The sequence below is a fragment of the Zootoca vivipara genome, chromosome 12, assembly GCF_963506605.1.
Source record: "Zootoca vivipara chromosome 12, rZooViv1.1, whole genome shotgun sequence".
Classification (NCBI taxonomy): Eukaryota; Metazoa; Chordata; class Lepidosauria; order Squamata; family Lacertidae; genus Zootoca; species Zootoca vivipara.
In genome coordinates, this window is record NC_083287.1 from 5086850 (window position 1) to 5107632 (window position 20783).

The window sequence follows — 20783 nt, forward strand, 5'->3', positions numbered from 1 at the left end:
CATGGACTGCAAGAAGATCAAACCTATCCATTCTTAAGGAAATCAGCCCTGAGTGCTCCCTGGAAGGACAGATCGTGAAGCTGAGGCTCCAATACTTTGGCCACCTCGTGAGAAGAGAAGAATCCTTGGAAAAGACCCTGATGTTGGGAAAGATGGAGGGTACAAGGAGAAGGGGACGGCAGAGGATGAGATGGTTGGACAGTGTTCTCGAAGCTACAAACATGAGTCTGACCAAACTGCGGGAGGCAGTGGAAGACAGGAGTGCCTGGTGTGCTCTGGTCCATGGGGTCACGAAGAGTCGGACACGACTAAACGACTAAACAACAACAACAAATCATGAAGACTACGAAGTGCCCTTTGGCTTGGGGTGCCTGATAGAGGCAAGCCCAGAAGCCCTCCAAAGCACCCAACTTTTTATTATTATTGAAACTTTCAGCATAGAGTACAGATTAATCTGAATAAAAATGAAAAGAAATCAACAGAAAAGAGAAAGAATAAAAATAGAAAGCCCTCTATCAGTGGTAGATCTTAACCCTTGTCTCACACAGAAACAGGTAGACCTTCCCAGCTCTCACCTTGGAGCTTCCCTTTCTTCTCCCAGCCTCCCTGGAAGATCTTCCCTTTCCTGCCTCTTATACAGGGTTGTTGTTTTTTTCCTTCCATCCATCACCTTCCTATGTGTACCCTCATTAACCCAGAGTAGAGGACCTGAAAAACCAAACATAAGCAGAAAGAAAGCAGATAGAGGAAGAATTCTTGTTATCACATTACAACAAAATGCATATCAAACAAAATTATGACACTTTCCACTGCTGTGGTAAGTGTCATAATTTTGTTTCATATGCATTTTGTTGCAATGTACTAACAAGAATTATTTCAAAGCGTTAATTCTATCAATAGAACTGCGTCACTCTGCTTTGGAACACAGTTTTAAAAGAAAAGCCTGACTAGCTTTTCAGGAACCTTTTAACTGAATAACTTTCTAAAGAAATGCCTGAAATAACTGATATTACAGTTTGAAGTCTTGTCTATTCTGTTATATTTTACTCCAAGAAGACCCATTTATCCTAAATAGAACCTAGTAAGGCTCTATGTATGTACAACATATTTCTTAAAAATATGATCCCATTGAGATCCCAAGATGAAATTTTGCAGGTGGCTCTTAAAAATATTAAATAATCAATATTATGTTTTTGGAATCGTTTAACCATATTAATTGTTTTAATCACTTTTTCAATTTTGTAACTTAAATGTAAAATTTAAAATAAGTCCATCATGTGACATATCGTATTAAAGCCCATGAAGTTCTGGAGAGACTGGTGTTTTTAGTTTTGACTAAAAACTAAAAACCCAGTATCTCAGTTCTTGGCTGAGCTTTTAAGGTTTTTGTGTAGTCCAGCAAGCCGAAACTGTCATTTTTTTAAAAAAATCAAACCCTCATAACTCACAAACGGGAGAAGATAAAAAATTAAAATTTTAGATTTTAGATTTGATCATTCAACAAGTGTACAAAATATTAAGAAAATTGGATGACATGAGGTTAAAAAAAGTTGATATGGAATGACCCTTAGAGCTTGAGCACCTGCCTTGTAAGCAAAATCTCCTCGATTCATCCCCTTCCATCTCTGGGTAGGGTTGGGACATAATCCTGAAGAGCCACTGTCAATCAAGTGTAGACAATACTAAGCTAGTATTGGTTTGACAGTCTGAGACCCATTTCTTAACTTCAGTAACATTCTACATTTGGGCTGCACTGTCATCCAATATCAAAGGGACAAGCAATTCAAATACACATTTGTGCTAGCAATCATCATAGCAAATCCTGCGAGGTAAATCAGTATAGCAGCATTTTATAAGCTACATGTTGTCATAATGTTTACATTCCTCTTGCCCCAGGATGTTATCGTCTATAAAGATGGTTCCCAAACTCTCTTCCCCAAAAGTTTACTATTCAATCTGATTAATGTAACTTTACATCCTGGAAGCCAAGTTTAGGGTGCTGCGTGGGATGCGGAAAGTCAGGATCTCCAAGGTACCGTAGCTTTCTCTGAAATGCTGCTGGTTCCCCGCGCAGGGCCAGGCAGACCTTGAGTGACGCCCAGGACCTGGTGCAAGGTGTAAAAGTTGTTGAACCAACTGGCTGCAGAGTCCCTAGTGCTGTTAAGTTAAATATACATGTAAGTGGCCAATTGCCAAGGAAACCCAAAATGGTCACATTTGATTTCCCCCAAATGAGAAGGTTGGTAAAAAGGAAGTTGAGAGGCAAAATCAATAGGGGCAAAAAACCTCAAAATGCTTTTTTTTTAAGATTGCATGATTAGATAATCAACATGAATGTATATCGAAGTTCAGGAAAGGTGCCATGAGGACCAAGAGGCTTCATTAATGAATGGAGTCTAAGAAGCTATTAGAGGCAAGAAGGCTTCCTTCAAAAAACAGAAGTCTTGTCCAAATGAAGAGAACAAAAAGAAACACAAACACTAAGACCGACAAGCAGTTCTTTAACTATATTAGTAGCAAGAAACCATCTAGGGAGGCAGTTGGACCTTGAATGACAAGGGAGTCAAAGGAGAATAAAGAGCTTTCAGAGAAGCTAAATGATTTATTTGCATCTGTCTTCACAGTGGAGGGCAGATCCCACTGTATGAACGAACCTTTGCAGGAGTCTGAAGAACTAAGAAAGATAGTGGTGATGAGAAATGAAGTTTTAGGCCTAACAGACAAAACAAAAACTGACAAATCGCCAGGTCTGAATGGCATCCACCCGAGAATTCTCAAAGAACTGAAAATTGAAATTGCTGGTCCGTGTTTCTCTGAATATTTGATTTTCAAAGAAGGAACTAACTAATCTGAAGATTCTTTGTTTCCTGTAACACAAGAAATACAGAGGGCATGGCTGTTGAAACATTTTATAAACTAATAAAATTTGGGAGTTATTATATTTGATTGGTTTCTAACAATTAGGAATCTGGGAGGGGGGGGCTATAGGTGGCAGCGATATTCAAACAAGCCCTGAGCTGTTGAAAATATATTTTAGAAATGTTAAATTTAATGGCTCTCTGGTGCATGTCTGGGATTTCTCTGTAATCTTGTTGAGCGATATGTAATATCCAGGCAACATCCCAACCATGCTCATTTAAGTATTGGTAAAAGAAATCTTATCTATAAAACTAATTTGCTCTCAACTATTATTGTTTGTTTTATGAAACTTTAAACATAAAGAAAATACTCGCTCTGTTTTAACTTGATGTTGTTTCTGCTTTCCAGAAACGTTGCATAGATTTGCTGTGCATCTCTCCCTAGTTGCCTTTACCTGATCTAACCAATTACTTTATATGACCAGCTGTGAAATAGAAGGGAGAGAGGGAGGCAGAAAGAAAAGGGGGCCGGTGGAGACAACATGAAGCAATGTTTTACAGCCTGAAAGCAGAATTTCCTAGTTTGCCCCCTTAGCCTCTTTAATACTTACAATTAGGTGCCCAGGAGAGACACAGGGGCATACACTAAACATCAAGTCACATGTCACATCCACACCATGTTCCAGACCCTTTGGCAGGTCAAAGCAGCCTTGATTTAGAACAGGCATCCCCAAACTGCGGCCCTCCAGATGTTTTGGCCTACAACTCCCATGATCCCTAGCTAACAGGACCAGTGGTTGGGGAAGATGGGAACTGTAGACCAAAACATCTGGAGGGCCGAAGTTTAGGGATGCCTGATTTAGAACCACATTCTAGCTCAACAAGCTTTCTCATTTTTAGTTCTCCCTGTGGCTCATGATTGCAGAGTCTTGGGTATTAGGCCAGTAGCCTTCAGAAAAAACATTCCATCATAGTAAACTGATATTCTCAGTTTTACAGATCATGAGGCCGATGCTTTAGATTGTACACATATAAATGCTGACCTCAAAACACAAGACTTTCACACTTGGGGAGGGAAAGAAAAGGACATAAGATGTTGTGTGTGTGCATGTTTTTGCATGTGTTTGAAAGAACATTTTTTTCTTTGGTGATCACTTGTAGCCGAGTAAGATCATCTTCCATAAACACAGTTTTAACAATGAGTCCGTAAGTGACTGTGGAGGCCAATTCATAGCTGCCAAGTTATCCCTTATTTTAAGGGATTTTCCCTTATGCTGAATAGGCTTCCTCGCGAGAAAAGGGAAAACTTGGCAGCTATGGGCCAATTCTGGACCCACACGTCCTTCCACAGTGGAGACATTGGTTTCCGGATGGGAGTTGATCACGGTGTGGATTTGCCAAGCATGCCATCCTCTTAGCACGTTTCTACCTTGTGTCCTGAGTTTGAGTGTCTTCAAAGCCCATGACACCTTTGGTAAAAGCTGTTCTCCAACTGGAGACCAGTGTTTCCCAGTTGTCAGTGTTTATACTACATTTTTTTAGATTTGCCTTGAGACAGTCTTTAAACCTCTTTTGTTGACCACCAGCATCACGCTTTCCATTTTTAAGTTTGGAATAGAGTAGTTACTTTGGAAGGCGATCATCAGGCATCCGCACAACATGACCAGTCCAACGAAGTTGATGTTGAACACTGCTTCAACACTGGTGATCTTTGCTTCTTCCAGTACACTGATATTAGTTCACCTGTCTTCCCAAGTGATGTGTAAAAAATTTTGGAGACACCATTGATGGAATCGTTCAAGGAGTTGGAGATGGCGTTTATAAGTGTTTCACAAGCATATAGTAAGGTTGGTAGTACAATAGCTTTGTAAACAAGCATTTTGGTTTCCCTGCGAATGTCCTGGTTCTCAAACACTCTGCACTTCAATTAGGAGAAAGCTGCACTCGCAGAGCTCAGGCGATGCTGGATTTTGGCATCAATAACTGCCTAGGTAGGAGAAGTGATCAACATTTTCCAACGTTACACCACTGAGTTGGAGTGTTGTTGCATAAGCGCTTATAATAGTAGCCTGTTGGTTTTTGGTGAGCTGTATTCCAAGGTTTTAGAGTCGCTCATTAATGCCGGTAGGGACTTCTGAGGCGTCATCATAGGTAGGAAATTACAGAAAAGAATTGTGTGAAATCATTTGATGGGGTGAGCCACTTTGAACACAGTTTACTATGGAAAAGGTAAAGGTAAAGGGACCCCTGACTGTTAAGTCCAGTCGTGACCGACTCTGGGGTTGCAGCGCTCATCTCGCTTTACTGGCCGAGGGAGCCGGCGTATAGCTTCCAGGTCATGTGGCCAGCATGACAAAGCCGCTTCTGGCAAACCAGAGCAGCACATGGAAACGTCGTTTACCTTCCCGCTGTAGCGGTTCCTATTTATCTACTTGCATTTTGATGTGCTTTCGAACTGCTAGGTTGGCAGGAGCTGGGACCAAGCAACGGGAGCTCACCCCGTCACAGGGATTAAAACCGCCGACCTTCTGATCAGCAAGCCCTAGACTCTGTGGTTTAACCCACAGCGCCACCCGCGTCCCTGTATTACTATGGAAAGGGACATGCAAATAAACCAAAGTTGATCATAAAATCATAGAATGAGTCATAGAATCTTAGATTGCATGTACACAGTACCACATACTGTGGACACAGCTTACTAAGCTTGTTTCCATCTCTACGCTTCTTACACTGACATGATGTGAATCACAGAATCATAGAATTGTAAAGTTGAAAGGGACTATGAGGGTCATCTAGTCCAGCCCCTTCAATGCATGAATCTTTTGCCCAATGTCTCATTTTCTACTGACTAAGATTCTACTGAATCTTTTGCCCAGAGTCTCATGTTCTACTGACTAAGCTCTCCATCACGATGCTGGACAGAATATAGAGTCACAACTAATACTACTGCTCCTTGCGCTTTCAAAAGAACTTTTAATATAGTAAAATGATAAAGAAATGAATGTCTTCTGTACTATGAAAGGCAGAGCAGAATTTGTCAACACTCCTGAACAGGGACCTAAAAGTCGGCATAGAGTGTCTTTCCACTGGATTTTCAAGCACTTGAGAATTACAAGGATAACGTTAACAAGACCCCAGTCTATGGCTCCCCTTTATCACATACACAGCCCAACAAGACAACAACAAAAATCTACCAACAGCATACAAATCAATATGGCTAACCTGATACAAAACACTCACCCACCCCACTCACACATGAAACAAAGAACACCACAGCCAACCACAAAGGAACAACCATATCCTAGGCCAACTCCAGCATCTCTCACCACCAAAGGAACACAAGTGAACAGCAGAGAACCTACACAAGCGACGCTGACAAAAAAAACCCCACATATACTAAGCAAAATAGAAACATCGCCACCCGACCCCATCGCCACCCATCCTCCCCCATCTACCTCTTTTTCCCTTTTCTTCCCAATGTCTCAACAAATGAAACTGATTTGTAAAAACATTAGGAGAGACATTGCACATATTTTTGTAAATCAAGAAAATCTTTAATAAAACAAAAACAAAAAACATGACCCCGGTCTTATTAGCGTCTGGCAGTAACAGTTTTAAAAGGCAGCTCCCATCAAGACTAATGGCACAACAGACTTTTCAAAGATGACAGAAATTGGATTTTTAGCCTAAAACTTTCCACAGTAACGACAGTTCAGCTGTCACCCATGTTGTTAGAATTGAAAAAATATATAAAGTCTCATGTCAAAGCAGAATTTCATTGAAACTGGTCTTCAATTTGACTTCAGCAAGGTTTAATTAGATTAAGCACAAAGTAAGCCCTCTTTTTGCTTATACTAAAGTTTCTGCCTATTGTGTGATAGCTGCACAATCAGTTAAATCATGGAAATTGTCATTTCAAGCTGATTGATTCTGCATGCACCTTCCACAGCTTAGATACTCATAACTTAGTGTAAGCATCAAAAGTGAGGTGAGCTCTTGTGCTGCGTTTAAAGATCAAATGCCTCTTTGTGTGGGACTATAGAAACTGGTTCAGTTCAACTGCATAACAAGAGAAACTGTACAAAATTCTAATGCTGACATTTGAATAAAAAAAATCAGCAGAAGAATAACCTTTATTTGATGACAATATATCATGTCAAACTCTATCAGCATATATCTATACATATTTTTTAATTTTTTAAAAAATCTGGTAATTCTGACATTGCCTTTATTAACTTTTTGGAACTCAACCCAAAAAGCTTGCTGTAACATACTAGATTACATGAGTGACATCTAGTGGCCACACAGCTTCTTATTTGCTATATATATATATTGTTGTGTTTTTGTAATTGAATAATATGTGTTCGTGTGTATTATTTTTATGTATTTGTTTTTCTGTAATTTTTATAAGTAAATAAAGGTCTTTTAAAATTAAAAAAAAAAAAAAACAATGTATTGCACATTAAGCAAGTCAAAATTAAAACCCAATTAAATGTTAGTGTGAAGTTATGCAGATATTTTTATGAATGAATTTTCCGGAACTGAAAAGGTGTTTCCTCCAGCCTCAATTAATAATGTTCTTTGCAGGGCACATAAACATTTCTATTATTTAGTTCCTAGCAATGTGAAGATATAAATTTGATTTTCAATATGAATTATATCTATAGTAGCACAATTCATTTCGCCGCTCCCCCCCCCCAATCGATTGTGTGACCTGGAGCTCTATTGAACCATACTGCACCATCTCAGATAGTCACATGAGCACATCTGCTATGCCCAGGGCACTGGAGTGGTGCTGAAGGGCAGCCAGTCAGTTAAAACCTTCTTTTGTGCTCACAAAAAAGGAGAGTGGGCTCTTCAGTAGGGGTAGGGGAGAAATTTGAGTCAATTTGCATTTAAGGCCCAGTCTATCGAATTTACTGTTCCCTAAGCAATGTGAGGGGACCCGGGTGGCGCTGTGGGTTAAACCACAGAGCCTAGGGCTTGCAGATCAGAAGGTCGGCGGTTCGAATCCCTGTGATGGGGTTTTAAGCAATGTGAAAACCACAGTCATCCTTTGAAATCTGGATTTTGTGATACATTTCTCCAACCAAGATACATGTATTAGGGGAAACTGTGCATCAAAATGAATATATTTGAGAAAATCTAAAATGCATTACAGTATACTGGGGAAAATACCTGCAAAAATGTGTACATGAGTTAAAACCGCAAACAATTTATTAGGAGAAATTCAAACTAAAATGCTGATAAACACCATGGGACATTTTCTTTTAAAATTACTAATGGGTGCAGTAATGTGGCCATCTGAATTTAAGACAGGAAAAAGGAGAAACAGAAAGAACCAAAATTGGCAGATCCTTCCATTGCTAAGCTTCAGACAACCAGCTGCTTTGCAAAGAGACAAGTGCTGAAAACCAGAAAATGACTGGGGATAGATCTGAAATGAAGAGTACTTTCGAAGGCAGCTTGCAATATAGCATGGGAATCGGCTTCTCAAAGAGTTTAAGGCATCCTACTAGGTCTGCTCCAGTAACTTGGGATGCCTAAAGCAATTCTTTGGAATATCTCCAATGTCTGAAAGCCGTAGGATATCCTGAACAAGAATTATCATTGGGAAGAAAAGCAGCTTCCACACAGAGTTAGTTATTGCTCTGCTTTTATTCTACTCTTTGATTAATCTGGTTTGAATTTTTTAAAAAAGCTAATGACCATTAGATAATGACATCACTGTTTAGGGAAGTTTTTTATGTTTTTTATGTTTGAAGTTTTATTCTGTTTTTAGTGTCTGTTGGGAGCCACCCAGAGTGGCTGGGGAAACCCAGCCAGATGGGCGGGGTATAAATAGTAAAATTATTATTCTTGTTCTTATTTAGCCACCCAGTCCATAACCAGGAAAGCTCCCCTTAGTACAATACAAACAAAATCTTCAGGACGGTCTAAAATGGATCTAGAATTTGGGGCGCAATGGCAACAGATGTTGCTCCTCAATGACTGTTACGCAGAACACTGCCGCTGTCTGATACTGGATTTAGGATACAGCCATGCTGATTAGTAGTTCTTAATTACTGCCATACCACTGATAGAAAGTTGTTCTTAAGTACTGTAAAACTGGTCAATTTTATTGCATCTCACGTAATTTTTTGTCTCTGACAAAAGGTCATCAAAAAAGGTGAAATCCATACAAATAAATGGTTTTTTTAAAGTCTAGAAATCATCATAAACTAAGATAGCAAGTCAAGCCAAATTTTGTAGGAATTTCACATTTCCATTCCAAGAAGACTTGGTCCACTCACAATGCTCTGCAGCTATTGAAAACACCTTCTAAATTGCTGTGCGAGGAGAATAATTTCACCGCTAGCATGACAAGGGAATATGGGATTGCAACTATCATTTTTTCCCCCAGTGGAGAGACAAATCTTATGGCAATAAAAGGGAAACTTTGCTTGTGAATCGGGGTCTAATATAACAGGGCTAATGTTTCTCTGGTTTGAATGTACAGTGAAGTGGGGTGACTGTGGAACGATGGCTCAGGAGGACCGTGGCTGTCAGATAGATTGCAAACAGCTGCATGCCTCACTGAATCCAGCCACGCTGGTCTCTGGCTGATTCACTTTCATTCTGGCCATCCTAAGCCCTTCTTCCAAGGGCTTTCAGTAATAAAGGTGCATGTGTTGTTATTACAGGTTTAAGATGGAAATATAGTCCAATAAAAATAAAGTTGAACTTTAAAATAATTGCAAAAGAAATGGTTTTTTGAGAGAGCAATCAGGCTAACATAACATACTGAAAGTTGCAATGTCCAGCTCAGTGCAAAATGGCTCGTTTCCCAGTTACTAGGTAGTCACTTGATTTTGTAATATCTCCAGTGTTATGGGGTCAAATGTGCTCTCCCCCCACCACCATTTTTTTTTTTGAAAAATTAACTTTACAAACACTGAATACCAGCAGAACCATTATGGGGGGGCTGAAATTCTGTTCAATATTTATAATACTAATCTTGTAGGTTTTACTTTCTATAGCAGCATTAACACTTGCTGGTGTTAAATCATTACACCCATAATCATTGCTCTCATAACCACATGCAAACTAGTCACGTACAAGACACAGTCAAGCATGATGGCCCCGTATCAATAATAACCAATGGGGGTTAGTAATAAATAAGGAACCGGGATGTGCTCCCTACAATGTGTTTGGGGCTACCCCCATTTTTTGACAGTCTTGCACCCAAAAGAAGTAGTGGGTCTTTTTCGACCTTGCGGGGGACACTCTGATTTAAGAGTGACCAAAAGTAGCTCCTTGACTATTACTAGCATAGGGATGCCATGTTTGACAATGTTGTACATCCACATCAAGCATTGAGCCAGATGCAATTCAATTCTATCTCACAGTGAACACTCCCCTGGAGGTGTGGGCAGATGACAGAAGCTGGACATTACAACTATTAGTATGTTGTTTCTTATGCTAATATTGTCTCAAATATAGCTATTGTTTTAAAGTTTGCAAGAATTTCCCCCTATCTTTATTGGAGCAATGGGCCAGAATATAATATGAACCAAGTAGGAAATTTGGTTTAAAACATTCTGATCAATTTTAAAAGAAGCCAATTTCAAAAAAGCCAAGCATTGGTTATCAAGTTGGCTTTTTAAAATGGATAGTTCATGCATAATCCTAAACCAAGATGCAATGAAATCTTGAAGCAGAAGCCCACAAACAGTTCACCTGGGATCATCCACGTAGCAGTAACCCATGGTTTAGTGTTACGTACAAACCATCCCACAGATATCAAAACTCATATTTTCCAGCAGGCAGTTTCTGTTACAGCTTCTACTAAACTTTCTCAAGTTTAATAAAGCTCAAAGCAAGTGAATATTTCATACATAAAACTGAATGCATCCAACAAGATTAAGTACAATTAGAACTAGCACACTTGCTGATTACAAACACATTTTAAACGCTAAACAAACAAAGTATTGTATTTTGGTCCTTTTTCTTGCATGACACTGTTCAGGGGTGTGTCTTGCACAGAGACCCAGATGTTGAAAATATTGACTTTTAAAAAATGAAACATCTGTTAAAAAGAGATTCCCAAAGGTTATTTAATCCTCCATGATTTAATGACATTCTGACATTCTTAAAGTACCATAGCAAAGTCCACATCTTTTCATAATTGTAATTTAAAGCTTGTCTGAACACACATTTGTGCCAATTTTTAAACAGTCTCAAGCAAAAAAAACAGCTCAATTTTCTTCTGAATTTCATTGATTAAAAAACAACAACCCTTAGCCAACATACTATTTACATAATTTTATCAGTGTGCTTTAATCTATATTTAACCATCTCAAAATGTTTGGAAGCATACGACTTCCTAGAAGAATATAATCTTTAGTCATTATATATTGTATTTCAGGAAGCAGAAAGGTAGTGCATCATATCTTTGGGGATTATAACTTAAACATTCGTGGGTTCTACTCCAAAAGACACCAGACTAGCACATGCTTTGTCTGGCCACAGACTCACTCAAACTCGGTTTAGCCATCTGTTAAAGGAATGCAGAGCAGTTTTACGTAAGACGGAGCAAACATCTAACAAAACAGCAGATGTAAAACCCACAAATATTTCTACTACAAATAACTGCACTGTGTACAGACCGGTCATACTACCACACCTAAGTAGCAGAATTTTTATTTTTTTTGACCCCCGGTTACAAGGTCTTCTGGCTTCTCCCTGGTCCTTGAACCACTCTCAGCTAGAGAACCAAACGTCTGGCCATCTCCGATATGGACTGTCGGATTACGCCCCCCCCCCAAGGGACTGCTTTCCATTGCTGCCCTTGGGACCAACATAATCTCCATGCCCCTGATATTCCATGTGTTCTACGCCATATTTACCGAACCTTTTCCCGTCCTATCTGGTGCATCTTCTTCTGCAGCTGGGACATCGTTTTACTGTCCCTGTCCTGCATTTTGGACTTTACAACTTTACAAGCTCACCAGTCCTTTCCAGTCATGAACTTTCTCAGATAGCAATATCTACAAATAAGGAGACTCAAATAAGGAGACTCCAATACTTTGGCCACCTCATGAGAAGAGAAGAATCCTTGGGAAAGACCCTGATGTTGGGAAAGATTGAGGGCACAAGGAGAAGGGGGCGACAGAGGACGAGATGGTTGGACAGTGTTCTCGAAGCTACGAACATGAGTTTGACCCAACTGCGGGAGGCAGTGGAAGACAGGAGTGCCTGGCGTGCTATGGTCCATGGGGTCACGAAGAGTCGGACACGACTAAACGACTAAACAACAACAAGGAGACTCAACACTGCCCCACCCCCCCGCTTCCTGGTGAGTATTTATCTCAGTCACTATGGCTATGAAATATAATGTTTTATTTTATAGTATTTATCTGGGGACAGTATTTTAACGATTAAAAGCTGGCAACCAAACCAGTAACATAAGCATTTGAATGTCTTTTCTGGCAATGGTGCCATCTTTGTATGTTCAAGTGCCACTATTTGTATTTATTTTTCTCTCTTGCACTTTCCTCACAGAAAAGGGAAGGGAAAAGTTGAGAGAAAATGAACAATACCCACCTGATTAAACTAAACATGATGAAGGTGGAAGTGGTTATTGACATACCATTAACAGGAATAAAAGCATTACATATACTAATTGAATAATACTGCTACGTGAATACAGTTGCAAATACTTTGTATAAATAAATATACAGGCCTTGCAATTTGGAGTTTTGTATTAATCTTGGCTCCCTTTAAAGGTTGGTTTTCATTAAATTTCCATCTCTCATAGTTACAGAGAAACACTTTAAAATACACAAATCAGTATCCCATGAAGTCTCAAAAACAACATAAATCTTTTATAAGACTCCCGTGGTCTTTATGCATTTGGTGCGCAAAGCTAGCTTTCTCTTTTTGTAAGTGCTATGGAGAGGAAACCATGTTCAGTAAATAAAACGTATGCTTTTCCACTCACGCATAAAACTATCAAGCCCATAAAAACACATTAAAGCCATCCCACCATAACTAACATCTTTGATCCATTCAAATCCAATTTCTTGTTACTAACTTGCTTGGTGATGAGTACATGTGCAAAGTACAACATGTAGGAAGTGAAGAGAACCCTTTTTCTAACTAGACAAGCTGCAGATCACAGGAAGAAAAGCATTTGTCCACTTCAAAGCTATCAAAAACCACAGAATGAGAAAAAAAGGCCCCTTACCTGGTAAGGGACAATACTTGCATGGGCAGTACCCCAGCGTTTGGATTCTGTCTTGCAATTCAGGTAAGTGCTTGCTACATAGGTAAGGCAGGCGACCTGCAAACATGAAAATATGAAAAAGGTGGTGTCAATATACCAAGGTGTCTGCAACACTACATAGCATTTTAGAATGAAGATGGATATGCCCTCCAAATTCTAGTCAAAAAGCATCGTTTCAGGGCATGAATTAACTCTGTAGGAAAACAGGAAGAGAATTACTTCTACAAGGTGAGCTAAAAGGCAATAAATGCAGGCTAGATCATCACATAATCAAAGAAAAGTGGGATCGTTATAAAAGACTTTCATAAAAAGATGGTCAGGTGCTTTTCATTATCAAATGTCAGGGTTTTTTTTTTGTATTTGCCAGGATTAACTAGGACACAGGATTTGGTGCCAAGCCACTTGAGGCTAAAGAGCCATTTTGTTCTTCCATGGCCCAGCGTGGCTCCATCCCCTGGGGCTCTATTGTTTTCTCTTGGTCTGGCCTGGTTATAAATTCTCCTAAGTCAGGCCAGATCTGGAATCTCTCTGGTCCCCTAAAAGGATGCCATTGTCTGTTCTTGCTCTAGCCTCCCAGCTTCTATGCTGCTACTTCTCTGAATCCTCTGCTCCCTCAGCTAGCTATCTTAACCCAAGGCATGGCCTGCAAATCAGCTCTACCTCAATCTGAAATCCAGTCCTCACAATGCTACAAGTGATCAATCTCCTCTAGCACTTGATGGACTCCCCTCCCCACCCCTCCTCTCTAAAACAGAAGGACTGGGACCGCTAGAGACCAAGGTGGAGTTAGCTGGCGTACTTCAGAAATGATTTTGTATTTATGTTTTGTATTGCGGATTTATTTTGGAACTTTCTATCATATAAGCTGCATTGAGAAAGCTTTGTTTGGAAAGGTGGCAAATAAGTATTTAAAACAAATAATCTTTTCTGTGTACAGGACCTACCCATGATCAGCAATTGATCTATGCTTATAAAAAGATGGTAAGCAATTTACCAGGCAGAACATTTTTATAAGCCAAATTTTAGCTCATGATGAACAAGCCTCGACTATGTATTTTGTATTTTCATTTTGTATTTTTCTGTTGTGAGCTCCCTTGTGATTTTCAGATGAAGGGTGGTATACAAATTTAATAAATAATAACAATAACTATTTTTTTGTATTTTCTCCCCCCCCCCCCAATGTCTCATCTTTAAGTGCATGTGCAATTTGCAGTTCATTGAAATGACCATGAATACTGCCCCTGACTTTGAGTGCTCAGAAGAAATACAGATATTTGTATTTGCATAGGATCCAAGCAATTGATCCTTTTGCTCAGTAGTAAATGTGGAATTTTTTTTGAAAAGATCTAGTAGTTACTGTATGTCGCCTAGTAAATTATTACCATAAGCACAGTCTGAGACCCATTGCAGAAATGCATGTTGAACATTCCATTAAAAATGAAAGACAAAACTTATTACACATAGTCAAAAGAAAAACACCTAATATTTCAGCTGTTTTATTTCAATTTCAAAAGCTACGTTTGAAGTTCAAGTGTTAATTAAAAATAATTATTATCTGGGAAATCATCTGGGAAACAAAGAGCCAAAAAACAAATTAAAACTCAAATGTCAAATTTTGAAGTACAAATCTTGAGGTTGCAGTTTCTCCACAGATGTTTGAAATACAGAGAAATGTTTAGACCAGGGGTAGGCAACCTAAGGCCCGGGAGCCGGATGCGGCCGAATCACCTTCTCAATCTGGACTGTGGACAGTCCAGGAATCGGCGTGTTTTTACATGAGTAGAATGTGTGCTTTTATTTAAAATGCATCTCTGGGTTATTTGTGGGGCATAGGAATTCGTTCATATTTTTTTAAAAAATATAGTCCAGCCCACCACATGGGTGAAGAAGGTTGCTGACCCCTGGTTTAGACTCAAGGAAAGCAGCCTTTCCCAGTATTCCTGTTCTAATCTGGCTTATCAGCAGAAATAGTCATTTTACGAGACTTCTCTCCTGTAAGCTGACTCTTATGAGCAAGGCTACCAAGAACCATTCCCAGCTATTTCTGTGACACTAAAAGGTGTCAGAAGCAGAATCCATGTTTAAAAAAAAGGGGGGGGGACATATGTTCCATAAATCTATTATTTGTTGCCTACCATCTAAAAAGGTAACTGATCGCCTCTCTGGGAGCCTGTATGGCTTAGCACAGGTGTGGGGAATCTCTAGCTCTCCATATGTTACTGAACTACAACTCCCATCACCCACAGGGCATTGGCCATGCTTGCAAAGACTGGTGGGGGCTGTAGTTCAGCAGCATCTGGAGGGCTAAGTGTTCCCCACTCCTAAGACAATTGCCTGCCAATATTCCAGTTGCCTCTTGTAATTGCCTAAAACAGGGGTTCCCAACAAAATTTTCTCGAGGACCCCTCATCGAGCCGCTATTGTGACAAGGACCCCCATTAATTCCTAATCCTAAAATTAAAAAGTGAGCCACTTTTTAACCAACGGTCCATTTTTAACTACGCGAACTGTAGCTTCCGCGAAAAACAACGCTTTGTTTACAAACACTACTGTTTTGCAAAGAGGCAGCGCGCGCCAGGGAGGAGGGAGGGGAATGGAGAAGACAGGGTACCTGCGCAGTAGCGCACAAATGAAGCCGACGCGCGCAAAGCATCTTGGGGAGGTGAGCGTTAGTAGAATGCGCACACTGCCTCTTTGCAAAACAGTAGTGTTTGTAAAGCGCCACCTAACGGCATACAGCAGAACTACTGCCTCTATCTAATTCTAGTTTTGCGCTAGACTCTGCTCATGCAGGAAGCGGCCAAAACAAAAAATCTGTTATCATACGAAATATATTTAATATATTTTTTATTCTAATAGCATCTTGCGGACCCCTCTGGCATAGCTCGCAGACCCCTGGGGGTCCGCGGACCACCTGTTGGGAACCACTGGCCTAAAATGTGCTGGAAGCATTCGAGTGTGCACTCTCATCTCACACAAGCCAACAGCTGGACTCAGTAGGCTGCGATGAGCAAACGAAGAATACATCCTAAATCACAGCAGAATCTTCTTCAACACCCAGTATTTCTTCAGCAGTCACGCAACCCCTACCAGCAGCTGATTTTGAGGTGCCACAAAAGAACAACCTTGAGAACATATTACTACTGGGTGGTATAAAAAAAAAGGTAAATGAATACAGTACATTGTTAGTTATTATTGTTTTATTTCTACTGCCAAGGAATAGTGCTTTTGTCTTTTTCTGCCTCAGATTCTAAAATAACTTGACAATCCCTGGACACCGGGCACTGGCGGAGGAAGAGGAGTGTGGAGGGAGTGCACTGCCCCCGGCAGCGCGATCCCAGTGGGGTGCCATCGCGGCTGCCCCCCACCCGCACTGGGCACCACTCCCCCCCAGGAAGCACACCAGCCCCTCCCCAACCTGCTCTCCGCCCCCCGGTGCCGGAGCATGAAGCTTCACCACCGACACCAGGCATCCTCACTTGTGGGGTGAGGGATGTCATTTGCTGTTCTGTCTTAGGCAGCAAAACTTATTTGCCAGCCCTGAAAGTAGCAAAGATGTAGAATTGTAGTTTCTGGGTCCCAAAGTCTTCTCAGAGCTTAAGGCAACTGCTGCTTCTTTCTGGAAATACAGGCTGAACTCCCTTTCCCATCAGGCCAAAGAAATCCTGCTCATCAGAGGGTGGGAGGAGTAAATATCCCAATAGGCACCTCCACATCAGTTATTTTGTCCTCCCTCAAAAGGTATCCCCAACCTTCTTGAGGCTTCCCTTTCTTCCATGATGCCTTAGGATGCTCATAACCTACCAGGAGTCTTGAAGCCTGCAGTCTCCTATCCACTTCACCCTAACCCACCTGCAGTCCATCCAAGCAGATTACTGGTCCAGCTACTTGGGAGCAAGTAGCTTCTTCCTCACCAAAGAATTCCCTAAGGCGTAGGAAGCTGCTCTGTGTGATTATTTTCCTACTTCTTAATACATCTGGGTCTATTGTTTGCGTGTCTAGGAGTATGTGTTTTGTGGAGGAGACAATTGCAGTTGTTTTGATTTTTTTCTTCTTCTGGGGCCACAGCAGCTGCAAGAGAGCTAACATTCATCAGAGCTTCCAAATGCTTTGCAATCCTTAGGAGGTAAGACAAAATAATACAACCCATTACCAAATTATTTAGTCTGCAGGTTACAGTGTTTTCTTTAAAGCCTACAAGGCATTTTTTTGTTTCCATCTTAAGAAGCAAACCCAAAGACATTAAAGCAGATGTCCCCAAAGATACAGTCTCAGCATTCATTCACTTGCACAGACAGACCTACCTTCTGTAAGTATATACCCTGTCTGTCTATATTTACCCATCACTCTTGCTTCAATTTGTTAAACGCACACACACATTTGAATTCTTCTGTCTGCAATCACAAAGGATGATCATGTCACATGTTTCATTCTACACACCTAGTCATATCAGGGCAAAACTGAAATTCCCCTGTGTGATGCTAAAACTTAATGTTCTTAAAACCAAAAATCAGACAGCCAGGGAAACAAGACACTAAGTGCCAGAGGGGAAGAACAGGCAGAGAAGAGGGAATCGTGTTTCAAGAGGCTTTTAAAAATCCCACAAAGTGTCATTACTGTGACTCTGTCAAAACAATATGTATGTAATGTCCCAAGCAAGCATGTGTATTAAGAGTTAAGTGAAAAGATGGGAAATAAATTTTTAAACAAACCATTTTCTTTATCTTAATTCATTGAAAATAATAGGGCATTCTGCATCTTCATATGGCTTTCCTCCTAGTTTATCCACCACAATTAACAGTGCTAAAAAGCAACAAAACCCAACACAAAACAGCTTCATGTCCCTGCCCAATAAATATTTATACTTGGCAAATTTTCGGATGACATTAAAGGATAGGATCAGAGTGGTGAAGTGTCAAAATTGGCCCTCCTCAGGCAAACAAAATGCCACGCAAGGGTGCGAGATGTATGGCAGCGAGCGTTGGTAATGCCTTTTTGAAAGATGTGAGCAGAGTCCCATCCTCATAAAGGCCTCACAAAGTTCTAGGGTGCTCCATCAAATGCTGGAGAAGGAACAATCTACTTGGATGATACCCAGTAGGGGTAACCAGAGGTTAGCAAATTTGCTTTAATATGCTGCTGTGGTTAAATTCTCTCTCTTAGCTGCTTGTTCATGCAATGTATTTATTACCAATAAACAGTAGCTTTCTGCATGGCTGAGAATCTATGCAACTGGAGTAATGTCTTGGGGTTTGGCTAAGTGAGTTGGTTCAATCATGTGGTAATTACCCACATCAGCACTGCCAGTTCCCAGGAAGAAGAGGCTTGTGAAATTCTATAAAAGTTAGTGGACACCGTGAAGAATTCTCAAGAGATTTATAAATAAGAAACAACGCACGTTACTAATATAGGTTACCCTATTCCAGCTTAGTGTTGAGCTTAAAAACCAACCAACGTGTGATCGACATTTCTATAGCATGTGATTTCATCGGGGCAGGAAATTAAGCTGGGAAGGTCTTTCTAGAAGCTGAGAAAATGAAGCACCCTCAAATAGCAAGGACCCTTTGCTTTCGCAGAATGCCTTTTAAAGGAAATATTTCAAAGGCATGCTTTCTTTCAACCGTCTACACCGCAGTCTACAGTGCTACGAACTCTTGTTTCATACTACAGAGACCGGGAGATCAAGGCGGCAAATGGCACTCTACGTTCCTACACTGTGGTAACTGAATGAACAAAAAAAGTGGCCTTGAGGCTAAAAAGACACTTGAAAGTTGCCTTTTGTCCTACTGAGCAGTGAGGCAACATACAGAACAAATCTCTGGAGGCGAGTAGTGTTTGAAATGGGACACGTTTTTAGCATGAGAGTTTCAGCTTTACAGCTCCAATGCGCCCACTGATCACCCAGCTATTTTGCATTCCTTTGAACACTTTGGGTTGTCTTGAGTGCAAATGCATGTTCAGCCATTCAGATGTCGAAAGACAGCACTGCTCAAAAGAAAAGTGTCATTTAGAACTCTATTTGATTTAGGATATGGCTGAATTAATACAGGCAACTCCCCACTCATGCGCATTTGAGTTGTGGATGACACACATGTCATGTCTGGCACTGCAAGAGGGGGGGCGGGGGCAGAACAGACTGATTCACGCAGTGGCCATTGCCTGTATTAACTTTCTGTGCATACAGAGTTTAAATACATACAGAGGTTTCTCCACCCCCCAATACTTTACATACCCCAAACCCACCCCACAATTATCACAGATAGAATACAAAATTTATTTTCAAACTTATTTTGATTCTGCATTTTCAGATATGTACTTGCCAAAAATGTGCAAATGCTGAAAAAAATCATGTTGAGTAAAAAAAAAAAACTCTCTGGTATTTCTTTAAACCTGTTTCAGTTGCGTGCCCCTCAGCACTTAACAAAATCCGAACCAATAACCTTATATCTGCGCCTTATTTGATTGATGAAAAATAATGTGGTTGATTGAGCAGATAACATTCTGAGAAGCAGATGGAAAGCTCTCTCAAACATAAATGAAAATAATCCAGGTATGGCAAGGGTTGCCAACAGGTGCACCTGTGCTTGTGGGGGCCATTCATTAATGTCCCCCCCTCCCACAACTGAAATGTGAAAGATGGCTCAAAAGAAGAATTCTGCAGCTGCTAATAGAGAAGGTTGTGGTGTGTGCTTGGTTGTGGTGCGTGTGGGATGTCCGTGAGAGTTTGTTCAGTTTGCAAATGTGCCCACAGACCCCAAAAGCTTGATGACCCCTGATTTATGTTATCGTTGCTAGCAACTAGTGAACTTTGGTGGAAAAAATGCTGGACTTGAACCTAGGAAGCCTACATCCCAATCTATTTGAGACTGATTATATTTCTATACCGCTTTTCATTCAAATGAATCCCAAAGCAACTTAGAAACAATCAATATTATTAACATAATAGAACATCACAAATACAACATAAATAATATAGAATTATTAACAAATCATAAGTGAATCAATTGCAATCTATAAAACACTGTTAAAGCAACAGCTACAAAATAAGCTGAACAACCCAATTAAAGCTAAAAGTCATATGATATGATTAATAAATCAATGCAGCAACACTGAGACTTGCTGGAGGACATGGAATTGGCAGTCCATGGTCTGTCTTTGTTCAGATGATTATCTACAAAAAATTAATTGCTGGTGAAAAGTGCAGCTTGTTTAACAGCTGCTTAGCAGAGGATATTTCAACATCTCTTTTTTCTCACCCCTGCATGACAAGCTGTGCATAGCTGTCAACTTTTCCCTTTTCTCACGAGGAATCCTATTCGGAATAAGGGAATTTCCCTTTAAAAAGGGGGAAAGTTGACAGTTATGAAGCTGTGCTTGACGAAATTCCATCTTCTGTGGAACCTTTAAAAGGTATTTGAGCCCTTGCATCTGATCACCCCAAATATGTTTGGCCAAAACAGCAGGTGTGATAGAAAGGAAAGACAAACTATCAAGTTTAGGAGAGGAGAAACCAGGAGCCTGCAAAAGAGAGGCTGCACGCATATGAAAAATGGAAGTACAGTACAGAGGCTGGAATGTGTGCATATATTTGTATGAATGATGAACACATGTATCTGAGGTTTCTTTTAGAGAACACAGAGTATCCAAGTGGTAAAAAT

The 20783-nt window shown here is 40.3% G+C and overlaps 1 protein-coding gene across 6 annotated transcripts in view; it reads right to left on the bottom strand.

The window, feature by feature from the left end:
- Positions 1-20783, bottom strand: part of SUGCT (succinyl-CoA:glutarate-CoA transferase) — a 291365-nt gene that overhangs the window by 231005 nt on the left and 39577 nt on the right. For all 6 annotated transcript variants that reach the window (XM_060280556.1, XM_035129164.2, XM_060280557.1 and 3 more), the window contains exon 9: positions 13087-13182. In XM_060280556.1, the coding sequence (XP_060136539.1) occupies positions 13087-13182 (96 nt within the window). The remainder of the gene's footprint in view (positions 1-13086; positions 13183-20783) is intronic.